Source organism: Phyllobates terribilis, unplaced genomic scaffold (genome assembly GCF_046119375.1).
Source record: "Phyllobates terribilis strain yellow unplaced genomic scaffold, ASM4611937v1 Scaffold_11__3_contigs__length_659146591, whole genome shotgun sequence".
NCBI lineage: Eukaryota > Metazoa > Chordata > Amphibia > Anura > Dendrobatidae > Phyllobates > Phyllobates terribilis.
The window spans coordinates 332,014,307-332,038,677 of NW_027362771.1; the positions used below are offsets into that span (position 1 = coordinate 332,014,307).

The following is a 24,371-nucleotide window of genomic DNA, read 5'->3' on the forward strand; positions in this document are numbered from 1 at the left end:
TTTTAAATAATGACAGTAAAATTAAACAAAACTTCTGACTGGTCATAAATACTTCTCAATTTTCTTAAGAAGATTCATATCCTTGTAAAACAAGTTCTTACAAAAAAAGCAAATCAGTTCACATACCTCATGTGTGCAAGAAAAAGAATCTGTCTGGATGGATCCCGAGTATAAGCGACTGTGAAGGTGTCTTCCCATATGTATTATAGATGTGATTATTGTTTTTTCTGTTTGGAAAAAGTCGTGAAAGAAAGAAAGGAAATGAATGAACTTGTTCTTTAAAGGGGCCAGTCCTCATGCTGATGTTGGTGTTTGAGGTTTCCAAGGGCCCGATGTATGTGCACAGCCATTCCCATTTGCTCTTTCAACATTTAACATGTAATAAATAATGTAATAAGATATCAGTTATTAGTCTCATTCTTCTAGTTCAGCTCTCATTGCCTAAATCTTCATTAGTGTATATCCATTTGTCCTCATTTTAGTATGCAAAGAACCGTTCATGTATCAGATGTATTAAAAAAAAAATGGAACAAACACATATTGTAAAGGATGTGCAAGTGCACCAAGACTCTGGCTCAGTTTACACCCAAATTAATATTAGATTACATGCCTTGCATCCGATTATGTGTTTAGAATACTTTTATGCTCCTAATTAGTTTATAGAATGTTTAGAAACAAGTAGTCTTGAAATATGTTAAATATTAACCAACAAATATTGGTTTAAAGCAGACCTGGGCAAACTACGGCCCACAGGCCACATGCGGCTCTGGCCATTCATGTCCGAAAGGGGACAGCAGAATTGCTGGAAACAGTAGCCCATGGGCTGCACGCCACTGCTGCCCTCTTTACCCAACATCCAGATGTAATTGGAATCTACATCCTGAAGATGCAGGTAAATATAGCGGTGGAGGAGGGAGCTGTTGACACCCACTCCACCATTCAGCATATACAACTGAGTGTCTCAGCACAACAGGTGCAATGGCGTCACTAGACTGATGTGCAGCCTCCGTCTGCACAGAGTAAAGAATGATGCAGCACGTGGTGGAACGAGGGCGAGGTGAGTAGTGTTTTTTTTTTTTTTTTTTAAATTTGTGGGGGGAATATGTTGGGCTATGATACTATATTGGGCGATTATAGAGGTCATCTTTCTGTGTTGGGCTATAGGGGTCACCATTCTGTATTTGGGGGATCAAAATACGTGGGGGACCATCATATAGTGTATAGGTAGCCATCATACTGTGTTGGGGTTTGGGCGAGGGACTATAGGTGATCATACTGTGGGGGTTCTCATTCTGCATATAGGGAGTTGTAGGAGATCATTACGGCCTGGAGTCCTCATTCTGTACTTTGGTGGGTAGGAGGGCTATGGGGCCATAAAACTGTGTGATGAGCTATGGGAGCCATAATACTGTGGTATTGAGAGCTGTTAGGGCAATCATACTTTAGGATCTCATGTAACATTCCACACAAGCCCTGCAGACAATCAGTCAGTAACCACTTCACTCCCACTTCCTTCGAACAAAACTGACACCCAGAAGAAGTGAGAACTGTTGCTGCTGCTGCTCTGACTTCCTCCAAATGTCAACTACATCCAAAGGAAGTGAGAGTGAAGCAATCGCTGATTGTCTGCAGGGCTTGCATGGCATAACGTCACATGAGCCCTGGGAGAGCCAGTGCAACCATCGCAGGAACAGCAGCGGAGGTGAGTATAGGCTGTTCTCAAGTCTGAGTAGTGGACAACCCCTTTTAATATTTGATGAAAATCTGATTTGATGAGACCTACCAACGGTTAATTGCCTGTTGCATCATTTGTTCCTAGTGACGTTATCTAAAAACCAAAACAAAAATATTAAATATAACAGCTTGCAAAATATTACTAACCGTATCTAAGCCTCTGTCCGCTTGTCATCCATGTTTTTAAGGTTTGTTTTAAAAAGAGCAAAGCAAAAATGGATACATACTTTAAGGCTCGGGCTCCTGCAATTTTGGTAACTTTTTTTTTTTTCAATAAATATAATGATCATTCAGAATTTGTTGATTTTACATATGTGCTAATTTTTTAGGAACAATATGTTCTTTAAAAAACGAGTCAAAATTCCTAGTCTAACCCCCTGATAAAAAATAGAACCATAGATTTTGTAAGTTACTAAAATTAGTAGTCTTTTGATATCATTAGTGATGAACAAAAGTCCTCGTTGCTCGAATTTGCCTAGGGTTTTCGAGTGACATGCTTCTGTTCCCGCGGCCGAATGTTTTGCGGATGTTAGACAGCCACAAAACATGTGAGGATTGCCTGACAAATACGGGCAATCTCTCGTGTTTTGTGATTAACAGCCGGAAAACATGCGGCCACGGGGATTTGAAAGTGTCACTTGAGCACCCATGATACTCCGTGCAAACCTGAGCACCCTAGGCAAACTCGAGTATCGAGATCTTGCGCTCATCACTAATAGTCGAAGTGAAACTTTTAGATTTTTTTTTATTATTCAAAGCCAGAAGAACCTCTAGGCCTTATTCAGACCTGCCTGATTTTTTGACATGTGAAAGGCCTGAAAAACTATAATGAGTATGTGTTCTATCCGTGAAGAAAAATAATGGAACACTAAAGTGGCTCACGCACGTCTGAGAGGTCTTACCGGCCCTGGCCAATAGCTGGAAAATCGGGCATTGCTGTGTGATTTCATCAGTATATTGACTTCACTGAATTCCTATATTTAGGCATTTCTAATTATTTGGGAGTTAACGGTATATGCAGACACGACACTGCACAATAATTCTGTCCTGTTGCAAAAGGTTTTAGGAATGAGCCGATCAAAGGTTGTCGGACAATAAGCAAAGTGATGTATGCAGCTCTGGTCTACAGTACATGGGGTTACATAGGATCAGCAATATATTTACAAAGTCAAACAATTTTTATATGTAGAATATACTATATATCTATTGTATGATAGTAGTAAATACTGTGCATATGTATGCGGTATATATATTTTTGTTTTTTTACATCCAAATCTTTTCACCAGCCTCCCCACAGTCAGGACAGTCGTACAATGTTCACCTCTTCCCGTGGCATCTACATACCGGTGTACAATTTTTCTGATTTTGATGCATGTCGCCTACTAATTACAAGGGCATAGCGTTCCCTGAAATTCAGGGCTGGTGGCATGTGCTTTGGCATTTTCATGCCCTACTGAATCTATACAAGGCCGTTTCTAAATGCTGGATGTAATTATGCTCTCTGCTGTGTTTAAGATGAAATAGAATGGCAATTTGCAAGAAAGTCAAAAATATCTGAAAACGCTGCACATTAATTGTCAGCAGGACACATGTACGAAACCTTATTATAAGCCATGACTAAGAGCTATTGTGGGTCCAAGTACGTCAGACATGGCTCTTTAGAAAAGTGATTTTCCAGCACTGTGTAAACTTTTTTGTTCTGCATCTATTATCTAATCAAACAATGATAGGACTCGAATCCACAGCAGGGAAACTATGGGGTGAAATTTCACAGAACTGGGGGGGGTGTAGATTTCACCTTTCAAGCAATGCAAGCACATAGCAACAAATGGAGAAAAATGATTGTGTGCCTGCCAGCCAGTCCCCTTTAATACAGACCTCCAAGAGGAAGCCAGGAGTGGAGAAGCTGGGAGCAGGAGACACTATCGGGCCTTCAGAGCAGCATTCAGAATGAGACGATAGTTTTCCTGGACCTGTGGCTGCTATTCAAGCCTCCTTCCTTCATATTTGATCACCTGGTGTAGTACAATTTATGATCTGGACAAAGAACTCTACTTTTGTATCAGAAGCATTTTTGTACTAGTTTACTTTTCAGTAAAGGGAACAATGGTCAATCCATTAATAGCAGACGGTACAGGTCATTCTAAAAGACACAAGCATCGTTTTACATTTACTCTCAGCACAGACATCTATGTTGACCATAGCTCATACCATAAAGCTAGAGAAGGATATTTGGATCTGTTTTCTTGTGCTAAATGATTGTAATCTTTCGCTAAAAGGAAGTTAATGGGGTAAATACTACATGTGATTCAATTGTTACTTAAGGCTGGGTTCACATGTTGCTGCCAAGTTGCAGCTCCACAATTTTCACAAATTACAACAAAAATGCAGTTCTACCCCAATCATGTAGAAAAAATCCCACTGCGGTCGCAGAATGTGAAGTAGCCGAATGGTTAATGCACCCTGACTGGGGAGAGCCGCAGCAGCAGGTGTAAGCACCACCATAAAAGCTCCTGCTAACCACACCAGCAGGGCTATAAATGCTCTTGAATAATATGTAGGAAAATGCAAAACTTGTTAAAAGCTTTTCTTGAAGATTTATCCCAATATTTTACTTTACCACTTAAAGCAAAGAACTCACAATAATAAAATCCATTAAAAGCAAGTAATTGTGAGTTAACAGTGTTCCCATTGAATTAAGCCCAGGCTTGGACTGGCCCACAACAGAATGGGAGAACCTTCCAGTGGGCCCCTGTGCAGGAGTGGGGGCCACCACCTTCTTATATGAGCAGTATTTGGCACAATATACTTTATTCACTATGTACAGACAAAGGCAGCATCTTATTCATTTAACAATCTGCCCAGTTCATTGTTATATAAATTTGTGATTGAGGATAATGTCACATTTGCATGTAGATCAAAAGGGGGCTCTGGAGTTGGTTACTGGTGGGCCCTTGGCACCCCAGTACGACACAGCTTAAGCCCCAGGAAGTACGTTCACATATAGCCAAAACACTGGATTTTAAATCACAGATTTGCTGGTGGAAAATCCTTACTGGATTACAATAGCAGAACTGTAGATGAAAGTTTACCAAATCTTATCCACTCATTGCATCAAAAAAAATTTGCCGCAGAAATTCACCTGTAGTGCCAATTTGTATTCCACAGCATGTCACTTTATGCTGCCTATTTTCATTGCGGATTTCAAGATTTTTTTAATGCATAGCGTGAAAAATGCAGCAAGTCCACAACATTTCTGCAACAAAACTGAGGCGTTTTTTTTTGTGATTTTTGTTGCAGAAAAGTCAATTCTTCAAGTAGACTTTTACCAGAATTGTGGCAAAAATGCTTTAACGATCTTAAAATTTCATACATACTGGCCACTGGTTTCAAGACTTACGCTCGACAGCCTCATACATACCTATAAGGCTATTGAGTTTGGGTTAAGATACCCAAGGTAGATCCATGTATTGCGATCTATACACGGACTGCGAAAACTGAGTATGTAAATCAGGCCTGAAGCAAATATAGACATGTATGTATGAATTTGGTCATAATTCACAAGTGAGCGTCATCTGACAAATAAAAAAAAACCTTAATCAAAGGTTATGAATGTGAAGTTTATCAAATACGCAGGGCACATACACTGTGTGCAGAATTATTAGGCAAATGAGTATTTTGATCACTTTGATACTTTTTATACATGTTGTCCTACTCCAAGCTGCATAGGCTTGAGAGCCAACTACCAATTAAGTAAATCTGGTGATGTGCATCTCTGTAATGAGGAGGGGTGTTGACTAATGACATTAACACCCTATATAAGGTGTGCTTAATTATTAGGCAACTTCCTTTCCTTCGGCAAAATGGGTCAGAAGAGAGATTTGACGGGCTCTGAAAAGTCCAAAATTGTGAGCTGTCTTGCAGAGGGATGCAGCAGTCTTGAAATTTCCAAACTTTTGAAGCGTGATCACCGAACAATCAAGCGTTTCATGGCAAATAGCCAACAGGGTCGCAAGAAGCATGTTGCCCAAAAAAGGCGCAAAATAACTGTCCATGAATTGAGGAAAATCAAGCGTGAAGCTGCCAAGATGCCATTCGCCACCAGTTTTGCCATATTTCAGATCTGCAACGTTACTGGAGTATAAAAAAGCACAAGGTGTGCGATACTCAGGGACATGGCCAAGGTAAGGAAGGCTGAAAAACGACCACCTTTGAACAAGAAACATAAGATAAAACGTCAAGAATGGGCCAAGAAATATCTTAAGACTGATTTTTCAACGGTTTTATGGACTGATGAAATAAGAGTGACTCTTGATGGGCCAGATGGATGGGCCAGAGGCTGGATCAGTAAAGGGCAGAGAGCTCCACTCCGACTCAGACACCAGCAAGGTGTAGGTGGGGTACTGGTATGGGCTAGTATCATCAAAGATGAACTTGTGGGACCTTTTTGGGTTGAGGATGGAGTGAAGCTAAACTCCCAGACCTACTGCCAGTTTCTGGAAGACAACTTCTTCAAGCAGTGGTACAGGAAAAAGTCGGCATTGTTCAAGAAAATAGTGGGTTTAGGAGGCGCTACCGGCTAATCACTAGCAAAGCAGCGAATTAGTGGACAGGGAACCACCGGTGTCCAAGTTAAGGTAAGGTTAAAGTAATATGTGTAAATTCGCGCTAATGGTAGTGGGTTTGGAGAAAGAAAGCCAGAGGTGGATAATTTAAAACTTTTATTGAGAAGATATAAAATGTCAAATAAAATATAAAGTATAAAATATATGAGGGTGGGGGCAAAGATATATAAAAAGGGGTGATGGGTATCACTCAGATTAATGTACAAATTTCTTTAGAATGCACCAAGCTAATTATATGAAGAAATAAATCTTCCTTCTCAGATGCGACGGGTAGGTTAGATCGGCTGGGCCTGTTTGTAGGTAGGGACTTTCGTAGTGCCTATAGCAAGAGAAGGGGAGAGAGGGTAATAGTTTAGTGGATATAGTTGTCCCGTGGGGTCCCACTGAGTCAACGGTTATGAAATTATAAAATTATAGTTGTAAAATTATAAAATTACCTGCTATTGATGCGGCAATCAGCAGGTGGTAGAGGGTACGCAGGGTATCCAGTGGGGTTGTTTCTGGAAGTGGATCTAGGAGGGACAATAAAGGAGATGTCTGAATAGAAGAATAATGGGTGATGCACGATTGTCTGGTTGGTCTAGTAGGTGTACCTGTGAAGGTGGAGTAGGAGGTAGACTTCGTAGTTATAGTTACAGGTGGGACGATCCTCCTTGGGTAGTGATGCCAGTAGGATGGAAATGAATCTAGATCGTACTGAAGGAAAAAGGATAGTATTAGGAATATAGTAACGATAGTACAGGCTATTGCCTGGGTTAAATAGAGTAGGTACCTGTAATGCCGGAAAATGGCAGGAAGTGTCCAAAGAATCTCCCAGAGGGAATTCAGGAAAAGTTAAGTTTGATTTGTAAATACTGTCCCCTTAGATGGGTTCAGTAACTGGTTTAGGCTGCACCAGGAGGCTCTGGATGGGCCAGACAGGTCGGTGTCTAGTAGACTACCATATAGCAGGAGGCTCTGGTTCTAAAAGTAAGTTAGCGATAAGTAAGTGATTAGTAGTGTCAGTCTTGGCAGTATAACCAAGTTTAGCACAGTGGATGCTTTATATAATGGTATAAAGTTATAATCACCTGCCAGGTAGCTAGTATAGGATGTGGTGACTGGTCTGAGTGATGTCTCAAGTAGGTCGAAGTTTCTGATACTGTCAGCCTGAGATAGGTAAGGTACGGGGCTACAGCTGCATCAGGAGGCTCTGGCTGAGCTAGAGGTGGTCAGCGTCTAGCGGACTAAATAGGATCAGCAAAAAGGGTAAATAGAGCTGGCAAGTTGGTCATTAGTCGTTATTGTATAGTTGGAGTACCTAGAAACTGGTCTGGATGGCAGCAGGGTGGTTCAGCAGGAGGCTGTGGTTGATAGCACTTTGCCCGGTTGCTAGGGGGTAGAGTGGAACTGCAGGTGCTGCTGGGAGGAGATGGATTGTAGGCACTGTAAGGCTGTGGTGTGCGGTGGGGCCGTGGCCCGAATCTACTTACAGTACGTTGTCCCGCGATGTCAGGTGGTGTCAGTGGTCCGGGACGAAAGCGGAGTCCCGGCCGGTGACTGCCGCGTGTTCGCTGTTCCGGGTAGCGGGAGGGGGAGAGGAGGAGAGAGGAAAGGGTGCGCTCCAGGAGATAGCGCGCGAGAGAAACGACGTGACGAACGGTCACGTGGTACGCAGAGTACTGATGTTACGGAGGCCTGGTTGGTGCCTCCTGTGCTGGGTCAAAGGGCAATCCTACGCGTTTCGACAGCTACGGCTGTCTTCATCAGGGACCTGATCCCTGATGAATCAGTACGCTGCGTACCACGTGACTGCTCGTCACGTCGCTTCTCTCGCGCGCTATCTCCTGGAGCGCGCTCTCTCCTCCTCTCCCCCTCCCGCTACCCGGAACAGCGAACTCGCGGCAGTCACCGGCCGGGACTCCGCTTTCGCCCCGGACCACTGACACCACCTGACATCGCGGGACAACGTACTGTAAGTAGATTCGGGCCACGGCCCCACCGCACACCACAGCCTTACAGTGCCTACAATCCATCTCCTCCCAGCAGCACCTGCAGTTCCACTCTACCCCCTAGCAACCGGGCAAAGTACTATCAACCACAGCCTCCTGCTGAACCACCCTGCTGCCATCCAGACCAGTTTCTAGGTACTCCAACTATACAATAACGACTAATGACCAACTTGCCAGCTCTATTTACCCTTTTTGCTGATCCTATTTAGTCCGCTAGACGCTGACCACCTCTAGCTCAGCCAGAGCCTCCTGATGCAGCTGTAGCCCCGTACCTTACCTATCTCAGGCTGACAGTATCAGAAACTTCGACCTACTTGAGACATCACTCAGACCAGTCACCACATCATATACTAGCTACCTGGCAGGTGATTATAACTTTATACCATTATATTAAGCATCCACTGTGTTAAACTTGGTTATACTGCCAAGACTGACACTACTAATCACTTACTTATCGCTAACTTACTTTTAGAACCAGAGCCTCCTGCTATATGGTAGTCTACTAGACACCGACCTGTCTGGCCCATCCAGAGCCTCCTGGTGCAGCCTAAACCAGTTACTGAACCCACCTAAGGGGACAATATTTACAAATCAAACTTAACTTTTCCTGAATTCCCTCTGGGAGATTCTTTGGACACTTCCTGCCATTTTCCGGCATTACAGGTACCTACTCTATTTAACCCAGGCAATAGCCTGTACTATCGTTACTATATTCCTAATATTATCCTTTTTCCTTCAGTACGATCTAGATTCATTTCCATCCTACTGGCATCACTATCCAAGGAGGATCGTCCCACCTGTAACTATAACTACGAAGTCTACCTCCTACTCCACCTTCACAGGTACACCTACTAGACCAACCAGACAATCGTGCATCACCCATTATTCTTCTATTCAGACATCTCCTTTATTGTCCCTCCTAGATCCACTTCCAGAAACAACCCCACTGGATACCCTGCGTACCCTCTACCACCTGCTGATTGCCGCATCAATAGCAGGTAATTTTATAATTTTACAACTATAATTTTATAATTTCATAACCGTTGACTCAGTGGGACCCCACGGGACAACTATATCCACTAAACTATTGCCCTCTCTCCCCTTCTCTTGCTATAGGCACTACGAAAGTCCCTACCTACAAACAGGCCCAGCCGATCTAACCTACCCGTCGCATCTGAGAAGGAAGATTTATTTCTTCATATAATTAGCTTGGTGCATTCTAAAGAAATTTGTACATTAATCTGAGTGATACCTATCACCCCTTTTTATATATCTTTGCCCCCACCCTCATATATTTTATACTTTATATTTTATTTGACATTTTATATCTTCTCAATAAAAGTTTTAAATTATCCACCTCTGGCTTTCTTTCTCCAAACCCACTACCATTAGCGCGAATTTACACATATTGTTCAAGAAAAACATGATTTTCATGCAGGACAATGCTCCATCACATGCATCCAACTACTCCACAGCGTGGCTGGCCAGTAAAGGGCTAAAAAAAGAAAAAATAATGACATGGCCCCCTTGTTTTCTGATCTGAACCCCATTGAGAACCTGTGGTCCATCATAAAATGTGAGATCTACAGGGAGGGAAAACAGTACACCTCTCGGAACAGCGTCTGGGAGGCTGTGGTGGCTGCTGCATGCAATGTTGATCGAAAACAGATCAAGCAACTAACAGAATCTATGGATGGAAGGCTGTTGAGTCTCATCATAAAGAAAGGTGGCTATATTGATCACTAATTTTTTGGGCTTTTGTTTTTGCATGTCAGAAATGTTTTTCTAAATTTTGTGCACTGATATTGGTTTACCTGGTGAAAAGAAACAAGTGAGATGGGATTATATTTGTGACGCGCCCCCTGGGCCACGTGGGGGAACCCGTAACTGGGCCTTTTTGTGGGATGCTGGGGGTTGTAGTCACTGTGGCGGCGACCCGGTCCCGTGGCTCAGGGTGGTCATACCAGTGGCAGTCTTTTATATGTTTTAGGTTAATTGTCCGACTACGCCACCCGTGGATTGCGGTCAGGATGAACCGCCGCTGCAGGGCAGACCGCTGAGGCTGGTGTTGTGGGTGCAGCAGAGTTTAGTACAACTCCCCACGGGAGGAGTATAGCCTCAGGGCAGTGTAGGGTGATGATGGTGGTTGTGGTGCGGGGCGTCCCAGTACTAGTAGTGCTGACGCGGTGAGAAAGCACAGAGACAAGGTGTTGCAGTTCAGGTTCTTTACTCACAGTTCTCATCCAGGTCACTTGTGCACAGGTAGGACCGCCTGAGCCGTGCTGCGTCCACCAGGCAGGGGGCTCGATCAACCCCCAGGCAATTCCAGAGTGTGGCACAGGACTACCTTCTATCCTTTAGTCAGCCGTGCCCCACCAGTGACACTACTTCTGTCCAGCTGCCTCGGGCCTTCTCCTGGGAGGGCTGGGTGCCCAATTCCCTGACCCTATGTGGTGTGCCTTCCTAGTAGGTGTAGTCAGGGGTCGCACCAGTAAATGATCACGACCTCCGGTTCTTGGTTAAGGATTAGTCACCTCCGCCAACTTGGGATCCGGTACCCTGTTCTGTCAACCCGTCACCCGTAATATCCTGGGTCCTTAGGGTTCCTTCTGCCTTCGTGTCTCTGGGCCTCTCTTGGTGTTCTGTTCCTTCTTACTTTCCTTTCTGTTCTCCTCTCTTCTCTCGGGCCCCGGCCTCTACTCTAGGCCTGGCCCTGGAGCAGAGCTCCTGCAGAGCCTCTCCTCACAGACTGCACTTCTTCTCTGCACGACTGAACTCTCTCCTAAGATGGTGCCCACCTCTTATACCTCCCTCTCTGTGTATGAGCCCAGGTGACTTGCAACCAATGGGCTCCTACCTATGCCCAGAAACCGTCCCCTTCTGCTCCTACATCACTGGGTTTTCCTCCCCACTCCAGCCAGGGACATGATCTGTCGTGCCTGAATTACTGTACTAATGGGAGCACCGTTGAGCTGTCCCCCGGAAATGGGGTGTGTGTGATGCATGCAGTTAACTGAGTCCCGGTCCACACACCATCCTTACCCGGGAGTGGGATATCACACCTCTGGTTGAGGTGCAATACCTCTGTAGCGACCGAACTCTCGGGGCGCTACATTCGGTTTTTATTAAGTTGCCTAATAATTCTGCACCGTAATAGTTACCTGCACAAACAGATATCCTCCTAAGATAGCCAAATCTAAAAAAAACAAAACACTCCAACTTCCAAAAATATTAAGCTTGGATATTTATGAGTCTTTTGGGTTAATTGAGAACATAGTTGTTGATCAATAATAAAAATAATCCTCTAAAATACAACTTGCCTAATAATTCTGCACACAGTGTATATACAATTCTATTCAATTTAAGGTACCAAAGTTGAACAACATACAAATTATCTCTCTCGCAGAATGAACAAAATTATATAGCAGCTGATCTCTTGACGAGAACCAATATTTCCCACACGTTGCCTCAATGGCGTCGCACTCAGCCAGACTCTCATTGTGGGTTTGTGTGCTGTCCGGTTTCATGTTTGTTTTATATAGGCTTGTGAAAACTTCTCGTATGCAAAAAGAAAACCTATAAAACTCTGATGGTAAAAACTGATACACTGAAGAAAATCTGATCCAAAACACTGACGTCTGAATGAGCTTTTAAAGGGCTATTTGCAAAATATTTTCTTTCGTTCAGCGAGAGAGTTAATTTACATACTTATCCCATGGAGCATTGCCAGCAAGACTACATGCTCAGCTGGTCCCTTTAAGGAGACCTTGTCAGCTGATTCTTGCTGCCCAAACAATGATCTAGGGAATCAATTATAGCCAGGCATATTTTACTCTGAATTACAGTGGTGTTTTAGAAAAATTCTAGTTAGAAGGTTTTTTGCCTCCTTCTGTATCAACATGTTAGGCTATAGGTTGAACTCGATGGTCTAAAGTCTTCCTTCAACCTTAAAAACTATGAAATTATGAATCAGACAGAGTCCATAGAGATGAGAAAGTCCGTCATCACCCACAGCCCGCTGTTCCCAGCACGGCTAGAGGTGAAGGGACCTGTCCACTACCTGCAGCAGCGCTGGGAAGAGCCTACTGGACTAGTCTCTATTTCTATGGTCCCTAGCTGGATTTCCTAACTATAGTTTCTCTAAAGCTCCAGTGCGTTTTAGATAAAATATACCTGATTCATACTGCCCCTGTTTTGGGGCAGCATGAATCAGCTGACATTTTCCCATTAAAAAGGTTGTCTCATGATCTTAAATAGGTAAATTTGCAAAGTGCTTTTAACAACAAGCAACTTTGCAATTTTATCAGTATTAAGAAAAAGGGATTTATAGATTTTTAGTGTTCTCATCGATTGCTATTTGTCCAGGTTATCCAGCAGTGCTTACAAGCTCCTTTTTTTTTTTTACATAGGTTATAAGTAGAGAACTTGAGCTTAAAAGTTCGGGGTTCATACCAGACAGTTAATTTCCGGTGCTATACACCAAACACAGACTTCTGAAAGTCCGTTGCAATGTTCGGAGTTCTGGGGGAAGTCCATTGCAGAGGGAGAGATTTTTTTTCAGTTCCAATGTTCGGGTCTCCATTGTTTTCAATGGGGTTTGGGTTCTGGTTCAGTTCAGGTATAGTTCTGGTTCCTGAACCGAATGTTGGACTAAAGTTTGGGTTGGGTACCAGAACCCGAACTTCCATGGGTCAGCTCATCCCTAGTTATAAGAGCTGTTCTGAAGACCGACTCGCTGGATCCGGCAGTCTCGGTGCCCCTGCGCTCCCCTGATTCCGCAGAGATAAAGCTGCCTCTACTTGCAGCATCAGAGAGCACATAAGTTACACTGACCAGTGACTTGTACATGCCATAGGTCCAAACTGTCAGACATTGAGGGGCACACAAAACCTCCGACCCTAAAAAGTTGAAATCGGGAAGTGGTGTGCTCCTATTCAGCAACACGAGACAACCCCTTTAAGAAAAATCAGTACTTCTTCCAAAGCTGAACTAATAATGTAACATCCAAAAGCAAGTAACCCAGACCCCTGCAATGACGGTTTACTGTACATCTAATTGTTTAGCCTGCTATTATACTATTTCATAGTTTTGTATTTCATTTATTTTGTTTAAGCTTTATTTTTATTTATTGAATATATGGAGAAATAAAACATACAATCGCAAGGCACTAACCGTACTGAGATATATACAGAGAGACAATTACTGAGAGCTGGAAATAACAACCAAAACATTTAACTGATTACTCAGATCCTGAGCGATAAACAGAATAAAAACACCATTTGAGTATTAGAGTGCAGGATATGAAGCGCCATACCCAGAATTGCTTAAGCCGATTGTAGCAAACCAGACATAAAAGTAAAGAAGAAAGAAGACTAAAAAGAGCAGCGGAAAGGAAAAACAGCAGAAGAAGAAGCATGAAGGGCAGAGGGAAGGATTGCATTTCATTTATTAGTAATTGCTAATCAATAAAACAACAATAAAGTACATGCAATATATTATCTTGTGTACATAACACCGTCATTTTCCAGAGCACTTTACAGACATTATCGTCACTGTCCCCATTGGGGCTCACAATCTACATTCCCTCTCAGTATGTCTTTGGAGTGTGGGAGGAAACCCACCAAACATGGGAAGAACATACAAACTCCTTGCAGATGTGGTCTTTGGTGGGATTTGAACCCAGGACCCCAGCATTGTGCTTGTTGTGCTAACCACTGAGCCACCCTGCTGGCCCGAAAGTTTAACACTATTAAGTATTTAATAGGCTGCAATAAAATAATATGAATTTACTTAACTTTAAAGGGGTTTCCATTTATCATGAAAGCCAATTCACTTGTATTGAGCGAGGCCGCCCATGTCTAGTCGGAATGTGGAAAGAAGTATGTGTATCGCATATATGAGAAATTCACTATAACTAAGGGTGGCCGAATGCCAGAAATGCGTCAGATGGTTTCTAAGGAATATACGCAATTATACGACATGCTGTTTTTTTAATCAAGATGGAGTAAAATTTGGATGTTTTTATACAAGGAATTGGGAAGTGCAGTTTCCTATACTTTTTCCACTATGCGTATCACATACTTGTGATCATATGACCGCTCGCTCTTGCCCCCGACGCCGGGGAATTTGGACAGCACAATGTGAGGATTCACAAGTCTCCAGTCACATAGCATGAAAAACTTAGACAACCCCTTTAACAGTAGTGGAAATCATGCAGAAATATGTTCAGTTGTAGTATTTGTATTGATCCTGTAGAGGTCCTCTCAGTTACGTCCATTATATCTATGGGGCCTGCAGTACCTGACAAGAGCACTAGGTGTCCCTGAGGTTGTGTGATGTAAATGGCTAGGGCGAGGGTATGCACGGACAATTCCAGAAGTGTTCTCATGACAGATAGAGGGGAGGGCGGGAGAAGAAGACGTCTGCGAGTTCTGTAAACTGTGGTGGACCGGCCTGACTGGCACAGCAGGTATGTCTTTTGTAGCTTGGGGATGGTCTGTACGGTTCCTGTCTGAGGTAGATGAAAGCTCTTTGCACAGAGTTGGGTTCAGTCTCTTGCAATGACTGTGAGTATATTAAGATTGTACAATTTCAGGGTGTTTTTGACCGGGGATCTGCAGATCTTTGCTTCCAAGAATTGGACTTTTTTAGGTTGCTTTCAGTATTTGGTCAGTATTTTGCATCAGTATTTGTAATCTGAAATCAGGTGTGAGTCCAAGATACAGAAGCGGTTCAGATATTTCTATTATACTTTTATTTCCCAAAGCAGATGTAATGCTGACGGCAATACTGCACTGTATGGCTGCTTTCATACCTGTGGCACAGAATCCAGCAGAAAATGTTGTACAATGTAGCGCCATGGTCCAGTGACAAATACCCTATTATAGTCAATGGGGTATGTCAGGCAGCCGGTCAGGTCGGCACTGACGTAAATTTCATTGTGCTGCTGTGGCGGAGCACAACAATAGTACTAACACCGAGGATCACAGCCTGCCATGTCCCATCTCTTCTTATATGCGTTGCACATTAATTGCATCTTTTTATCATGTGTATCTACTTGTAGTAAAACTTAGTAAAAATGTAATTTCTTTTTCACTGCTGTTCCTGGAATTGCATAAATAGCAGCTCCATAATATAAAGGAGAACACGTTGTGGCGGGTGTGAGTGTCGCACACTTTATTTTTAGAACCAACCCATCATAAATAACACATTGCTCCACACTAACATGCAGCATGTAGTAATTACACATTTATGACACTGATGTTTTATAGAATCCTATAATCATTGCATGTCTATTATCGGAGATCCAGAATTAGACATTTGGATGGTTGTTCTTTATGGAGTCTTTGGCTATTTGTATTTTCTCCGGTCCTTATTGACGCGGACCATAATCTGACACACCATTGATCTGCCAAAAATCCACATTAGCATGGACTAGTAATTTATATACTATTCCAAGAAATCCTAAGGCTCTGCAGAACCAAGATTGGGAGACGTGGAGGATGACATCAGAGGAGATCATGGAGGGATGTCATGCAGTTTCTATAATTTAGTGGCACAGCACACTTGTGATTTGCAGCTAATTCTAGTGACGTGGACTTTTCTAGGCATTGCCATAAAAATCACAATGTTCTTAGATTTCTATTTTATGTGCAATTCAAATCTGGAACCTGTTCTATGGTCTATGCATGGGGCACTGTGAATGCACGTGGAGTCTATGTGTGTGGAGGCACGGCATGGCTCCAGAGGGAGGGAAGAGCTTAGTTTAACGAGTCTGGAAGTTAAGAGAGTATCCCAGCATGCTGGAGAGTTGTGGCAGTGGGGTGTCGAGAGCCATCCTGCTAAAAGAAAAAGCGGACCTACCAGCGAGAATTGGTCCACCTCCAGAGATTCTGTGTATTGTAGCAAAGTGTCTGCATCTCTGAAGAACTGTGGAGAATCCAGATCTGTAATGTAGACTAGCCCATAGATGTTGACCTCGAGCCTTACCAGGGTTCTGAGATGCCAAAGTCGTGCGGTTATGTGAATTTACCTTTAAGAGTTGTGTCAATGTGAAACCACCATGCTGTTTACCATGGGTTGTGTCTCTTTTGGAGTAAAGCTTAGTTTCAAAGACGTACAGTATACTGTGATATGCCAACAAAATAGGTGGGCCGAAATGCATAGTGTTACCGATACTACAATCTAACAAGAAGTCAGGGCATGGATTTGACGCGCCCCTGGGCCTGTGCCGCGCAGCGTTGCACACGCGGGGGCCTACCCGGAGCCGGATCTGATAGGGGTAGTAGTTTCGTGGCGGTGACCCGGTCCGTGCCCAGGGAGTCAAACTAAGTGGCAGTGCTTGTCAGAAGATGTTATATTGCTCGACAACGCCACCCGTTGAACGCGGTTATGAGACCGCCGCTGCAGGGCAGACCGCTGAGGCCGGTGGTACGGTTGTGCAGCGTGGATGGTATAACCCCCAACGGGAGGGGTATGGCCTCAGGGCAGCGGACGTGGATGATGAAACACTCAGAGACGGTGCGGTGTAGTTCAGGGTCTTTACTGGTGGCAAAGGTAGACCCTCCCGGAGTACTGGCTAGCGATCGGGGCCTGGTCAGTCCGTGAGCAGATGGAATCTCCCCTGGCCAGGCGGAGTTGTAGGCCTCCCCAACTAATCGTACTCTTCTGGCTACCTTGCTAGAGGCGGGTAAAAGTAGCCCACGTCCCTGAGTGTACCGTGTGGTGCTCACCCGTATGGCCGGTGACTCGGGGCCTTCTGGTAGCTTCCGCTCCACGACGGCGGTGCTGGTCCCTTGCGTGTGACCGTGCCTTCGGGTTTCTTGGCCAGAGGACCTGAAATCCCCTGCCGGTCGGTTTCTGCTGCTGGGTAAGGATTCGTCCCCACAGCCTCGGACTCCGGGTCCGGTCAGAACTCTTCAATCAGGGCGAGCTCTACAGCTTCCAGCCCCTGATCTCTTTTAGCACAGCTCCCACAGAGCTCCTGATCTTTCTTTCCCTATAGCTGCTCCACTACAGACTGTGTCTCTGTCTGTGTTCTCTCACTCTACTCACTAACCCTGCCTCAGCCCCAGCTTTATATAGGGGAAGTTCTTCCCCTCCCAGGACTGGGCAGGAGGTGTGGCATGCATAGGATGTCTGACCAGGAAACCTCCCACCTGCTCACAGACGTAATATTGCTATTACTGTGGGAACCAGACCCCTGGGGTGCCACAGATTTATTTATATATATCTTCTCATTTAAAGATTTTTCTGTATTTTCATGACTATGAAAATTGTACATTCACACTGAAGGCATCAAAACTATGAATTAACACATGTGGAATTATATACTTAACAAAAAAAGTGTGAAACAACTGAAAATATGTCTTATATTCTAGGTTCTTCAAAGTAGCCACATTTTGCTTTGATGACTGCTTTGCACACTCTTGGCATTCTCTTGATGAGCAATAAGGTGTACAATAGTTTAACACTTGCAATATGTATATAAAAATTGTAGACAAAGGCCAGTATTGGTTAATAGAATAAGGTAGAGGCTCTCCCACCAAGAACTCCCAACACCTGTTTCATATCTGCTTTCTCTGGGATGTAAAGCATAATTTGGCTATATCAGTCCTAAGTCTACATGGGGTTCTGCACCATTTTCTTGTGGAGTACCAACAAGGCCCCAAGCCTGCTTCCCAAGTCTTTTACTTATTGGTATTCCAAGCACACAATCCTGCAGGCAGCACCTGGCATAGAACAAACCTTTCACTAGAATTGCACCTACATAAATCTGATTCTTTGCCCACTTGGGAACTTGGGCCCTTGCCTCAGGGCATCTGCCGTGGTGAAGAAAATACTTGATACAAGGCAGGTATCAGGCTGAAGGTTATGTCTATACATGAAATAGATTTATTACAGTATAAGAGTTTACACGCAGGAGCAATTTCACTTATCTGTGCAGTTTAGGGTTATCTAGGGAACCTCCAGTGATTGCACGGTCATTGGGAGTTTCCACATGTGAAAGTACCTTATATTACCATCACTACCAGCATAGTAATTTAGTGTCCGTGAGCGCTGTATAAAAATGATTTCTACAGGTGAGCTCTCCATTTATGACCCCGCTGTGTGTAGTAACCAAAAATTAGAGAGTAAAAGAATAACTAAATTTTTCTCATTTTTTTTTATATTTGAGCTCTCTTTTAATTGCATGCAGATTGGTGGGAATCCAGGTCCTAAGACCCCGACCGATCACTCAAACCCCTTCCCGAAAGACGCACAGCTCAGCAGCTCCAGCAGCAGGACCGCACATGTCCTACCTAAGTGCGCACATAGAAGGGATGTACCGTATTCAGTAGAAAACATAGGCTTCGAAGCTTAGGTTACCAGCCTCCCTGCAGTGACCGGTTCAGACTCCATGCTTGGGAGCCTGCTCGCAGATCACTGAATACAGACTGCTTCAGTCCCCCTGCACTGCTCCCGTACTGCAGAGACAAAGATGACTCTGCTAGCGGCCTAGGAGAACACTCAGTTTGGGCCAACAGCACAACCATGCCCACTGATCTGTACTGTCAAGCTTCAAGAGCGTACCACCCTTTTCAACCCCCGGCAGACAAGAAGCCCGGAGGCAGAGGAGCCTTGGAGTAACCCTTTAATATAAGAAGAGAGTAAGAGATGTCAGGAAAACTCTTAGTATTACGTTCCTAAGCTATACTTTGCGCTATAAATCTTTTCACAAACATGAATGTTTACATTAGTCAATGAAGCACAGCTAGGGCATCACAACCTTTATCTGGAGGGAATCAAGAAATACTTTCTCTGCTGTAAGGAAATCCAGAATGAGTCACTTCACATTAGATGGATGTCTATGAGGCGAATGATGAGAGCCACAAGTGCAATGGATGACATTCATTGGGATCACACTTTTCCCAATTCATTACAAATACATGTCCTCCCACCCAACCCTCTTCCAATTCATGGCAATAACATGCCCTTTCTCCCACCCACATCGTGCTCTACCCCACTATGCAAAAAAAAAATCACTTCTCCAGATGACCCCCTCAGCGCTACTTCAATCCTCTCCTGAAAGGGGACTTGGTAAATGACACAGTTGGCACAATTACGTCATTGTGGCATCTGAGTCATAGATAAATCATGAGCTGGAGGCTGAGAATGGCTTTCTGCAGCTACTATGTGACTATTGCTGAGAGCAGAGGTGAAGAAATGCTCCCTGTCTGTTGATGCACGCTGCCAAAATTGATGAAAAAGGTTATAATCAGGACAATCTGACCATAGACCCCCATCCGTTCCCCCAGAACTTCGGCTATCGGGCGCTAGTGCGGATTTCTCTCAAAATCCGTCCCTGATTGCAGTCGTAAGGAAAATGTTTTGCGAGCCCTTGCGTTTTGTTTGAGACCCCTGGTTTAATTTAAGTGTACATCTATTGGTAGGCTTACTTTGGCCCACTAGGTAATCCACGTCTCCTTGTCGGGTATGTTGAAAAACATGTCTAAAACACATAGTAAATGTGGTGCAAAGCATAAGACAGGTTTTTATTTCTGTAAAGTAAGCCAGATTTGTGGCAAATGTAGTTTAGTCAATCAAGTATTTGTAGGAGAAACGTTGCATTTTTTAGTGTTTATTTCTGCTGCCAAAAACACAGATGCCAGGGGATAACTGGCAGTCACTAGGGAAATATTAAACGCGCTACGTAAAGTGCTTTTTTATTGTTGTTTTTTTTACATTTTGATTCTTTGACTTTTTATTTTACAAAAAGCAGCATGTTTTTTTTAGGTGTTTTCCCATAGATATCTTTATAAGACTGGATAAATGCATGGAACAAACGTAAGAGTAAGAATAATACCTGTAGGCATCAGTGGTGGTCACCTACATGGTCCCAACCATCCCGAATAAAGCAGGATAGCCCCGGATTTGGATCTCTTACCCGCCTTGTGGAGAGCTGCAGGGGAAGGTGGGTAAAATGGCCAAACAGATGGTGGTCAGAAAGTTAAGTTTAAAGGGTTAACCGTGAAGACAAACCCTTTGAAGATGTTTCTCTCTGCCTTTGGACCACAGCACATTGGGATGTTCAAAGTTGCAAGGTGGCTTGACCTGAGGGCAAAGAGGAAGACTGAGGAGAAGGCCTCAGCTTGAACTTCTATGAAGAAGAACTTGGATATGAAATATGATGGGAATCTTAACAGAAAGTTGACAGAGCTCATTATAGTCAGTGGGGACAGTCGGGCTCCGCTGCTCTGCGTCTGATGAGGAATCCATCTCCAGCTGCTTTGCTATAATGGAACAGGACGACGGAAGGGTTGGGTTTTGCAATAGTGTGAATACAGTCTTAAAGGGCTTGTCCATCACTTTTTAACATTTCCCTAATGTGGCCAGGGTCGGAAGAAAGAAATGGTAAATGAGTGAGGCTAGGGAGCGTAATTCAGAGTTTGTAGTTAAAGGTGTTGCCCCAATTTTTGTCAATGATACGCCCCTGTTTCTTTCGTTCAAAAGTTGGAAGCTACGGTCCCTTGCTGTGCATATGGCATCACGGCGGTGAGCACTCTCCAATGGTGCTGGACCAGTGGGGAAATTAACAAATCAGTAGATGACTTTTGTTACTTCAGCATTAATTAGATTTGCAGGATTGACATATTCAACTCTGTTGTATCTGTAAAAAGATACCATGTGAGGATGTCCGAAGTTCCTTGTGAGTTATGGTTCTTAAAAAACTTTTTCTGAAGAGCCCAGTAAACTGCAACAATTCTACGGAAATTACTAGACCCTGAACTCTGGTACAGGGAACAATTGAGAAAACTGACAGGTCCGCATGTGCACAATGGAGAGAGACCTATCCATATAGACTCATGACTGTAATTTACCCTAAATAGTGACTTGAAGGGAAGGGATAATTTTATTTTTATAATTGTGCTAAATGTATATTGCTTTGTAAGGATTTTTTCTACTTTGACATTAAATGAATCTTATCATCTTTCTGTCGATCAGTTTCAAAAACCCAATTTAATTCTGCAGTGAATCATCGTCATTTTTCTGGGTTTTCTGTGTAATGACGGAGTCCAATGGAGCATGCCATCATTTTTTTCATGTTGTATTGATCATAATATTTCAATATAAAAAACTGCCTTGTATGAATTAGAGTCATCCGGAGGTACAGCAGATGCCTCCATGATCTCTATGGCGGCGCTATTATGGCTCCGTAGATAAGACCATATGTATGAGCTCTTTTGACTAAGATCACCTGCAAATGTGAGACCTTCCTGAAAGTCACAGAGCAAACATGAATCTGATACCTGATACACGGTATACTGCCTGTATGTTGCCAATTTGTGCTGTAATTGCAGTTGTACAACTGGAAAAGTGGCTTATTAGGTTCTGTGCACAAAAAAAGATGGACGCGTCTAAAATTAGTTACATTTCTTTGAATTGTACAAGAAGAGGAAGTAGTAAATAGGATAAAATAAGAATACATTCTACAAGGAACCCCATTAGCCTCTAGTGCCAAAAGGCAGTGTAGGCCCTATTCACATCACTTTTTTACCATATGTTTAGTGCGTACACTAAAGCTTGCAACGTACATGCTAAACACATCTATAGGTCTTCATTAGTCAAGTAGAGACCATGAGGGTGTCCTCTTGGCTTCCATATATATTAGTATTCTGCAGAAAAACACAAAAAAAACAGGATGACATAAAATAAGGTATATTGTACCGTATACATTATTAAACATGGGAGCTTCTATATGGCTTCCATCCCACGCATCCATTAAACATATACTTTAAAAGCTTTTCATATGGCTAATACATTAAATAGATGCCATATGCGGCTTGCAGCACCTATAGGCTTTTATGGCATTTATTTAACATATAAAACAAGAAAAACTATTCAAAAGCAAATGATTAGCAAGATTTGTATATTAAACGGATGTCATTATGCACTATATGGATGAAAGTATTAGCACACCTACAGATCTGTACATCTACAGGAGCTTTTATGACATCCCAGCCTAAATCAATAGCGCTAATACAGCGTTGATCTCCACTTTGCATCTATAACTTCTTGCACTTTTATGGGAAGGCTTTCCACAAGATTGTAGAGTGTGTCTGTGGGAAGCATTAGTGACACTGATGTTGGACGAGAGGACCTGCCTCACAATCTAATTTATACCACAGGTTGTCGATGGGCTTGAGTTCAGGGCTTTGTGAAGCCAGCCAAGTTTTTCCACACCAAACTCACCCAACCCTGCCTTTATGGACCTTGCTTTGTGTACTGGGGCACAGTCATTCTAGAACAGAAAATGGGCTTCCTCAAACTCTTCTCGCTAAGGTGGAAGCATACAATTGAATAAAATGTCTTGGTATGCTGAAACATTACGATTTATTTTCATTGAAGCTAAGGAGACTAGGCCAATCTCAGAAAAACAACCCCATACATCATCCATCCTCCACCAAACACTACAGTTGTCACAACGCAGTCAGGAAAGTAATATTCTCCAGGCATTCACCAAAACAGGACTTGTCCATCAGACTGCTGCATCATTCCACAAAACATGTTTCTACTGTTCCAGGGTCCAGAGCTTTACACCACTACATCCGACGCTTGGCATTGTGCTTGGTGATGTAAGTTTAGCATGCAGTTTCTCAGCCATGGAAACACATGCCATGAAACTCCCGATGCAGTTTTTATGCTGTGTAGTTGTGGAGCTCTGTAGTTATTCAGTCAGCAGAATATCGGTGACTTTTATACACTTTGCGCCTTGGCATTTGGTGACCACGCTTTATAACTTTATGAGGTCTTCATTTCATATCTGAGTTGGTGTAGTTTTGAAACGCTTACATTTTTCAATAGTACCACTCACATGGAATCACTTGTTACGTTGGTGACATCCTACTACAGGACCACGCTCAAATTCAATGATCCCTTTTCGAGTCATTCTTTCAGAAATATTAGTAAACCTGTGTTAGAGGGACTCACCGGAAAACCTGATTTCATTGATTAATTGGTATGTCCCAATACTTTTTTCCATGTAGTGTAACTTACTGTATGAGTGATGGATCCATCACAGCCTCCATATCATGTATACTTCAGGAGCTTTGTCTGGCATACACTGTAAATGGAGACAATGTGAACATAGCCTCATGTTGCAAAAAAAAGCAACACAATTAGAGTTCACAGATAGTTTGGAGTATTCCATATACAGCTATCCTAAATACACTACTATTGTAGGAATTCATGACTTTCTGAGTTGGACTGAGCATTTAATAGAGCAGTATGGGAAATAATCAATTCTCCCCAATTTATTTACTTTGCTTTGTAATATGTATTTACCCTAATATTTTGGAAATAATTTCTCCCATCAATTATTATGTAGAAAAAGTAAGAACATTGAACCTTTGCTATATGATAATCTGTGGCTGATTGTAGTGAATAATGGTAAAATGGATCGTCTGGTTGACAGAAATAACATATCACCAAGCTACTATCAGCCTAACGCTTTAAGGGGGATTTCAGCACGCAGATAATGAGAAAACATCAGCTTCCTTTGCTCTGGATTACTCACCGAACATGTGAATACTTGTTAAAAATCGTAGGCCATTTCAGAAACGCTGTAAACATTTCAAGATATTTGAACACTGAGAATTCCTGAACTTTTTCATATTGCACGCTTGGCACTCGCCACTGACTATACAGGTTCAGCCCACATGTGTCACTTTGCTCATTGTAGAAGTGTGTGATCCATAAGAAGACATCTAATTAGGATTAGCTCATACCAGTTTGTTTTATAATGTACTTGATGCTGAGCGATACGTCTGCATGATAAAACTTGACTGTTGGCTCATGTAATTCAGAGGGATGCACTATCACGGGGTTTCAGAACTATTCACACTACTCAAACTATATATTTCTCCGCAGCCTTCTCCAATGAAGTTCCTCTGACGTGAAGGCGTAGCATGGCCGTGTTCAAGCAGCAGAAGGTGGAAGACCTGTACATCATAGCTGATGAGCTAGGAAGGTAACATGAGGC

The 24,371-nt window shown here is 43.1% G+C and overlaps 1 protein-coding gene across 3 annotated transcripts in view; it reads left to right on the forward strand.

The window, feature by feature from the left end:
- Positions 1-14,663: 14,663 nt before the first annotated feature.
- DAPK2 (death associated protein kinase 2) overlaps positions 14,664-24,371 on the forward strand; it is a 100,811-nt gene continuing 91,103 nt past the window's right edge. For 2 of the 3 annotated variants that reach the window (XM_073652696.1, XM_073652693.1), the window contains exons 1-2: positions 14,664-14,819; positions 24,260-24,359. In XM_073652696.1, the coding sequence (XP_073508797.1) occupies positions 24,298-24,359 (62 nt within the window). In that variant the 5' untranslated portion in view covers positions 14,664-14,819; positions 24,260-24,297. Of the gene's footprint in view, positions 14,917-24,259; positions 24,360-24,371 lie in introns of all 3 variants that reach the window. The other variant, XM_073652695.1, reaches the window with a different exon arrangement.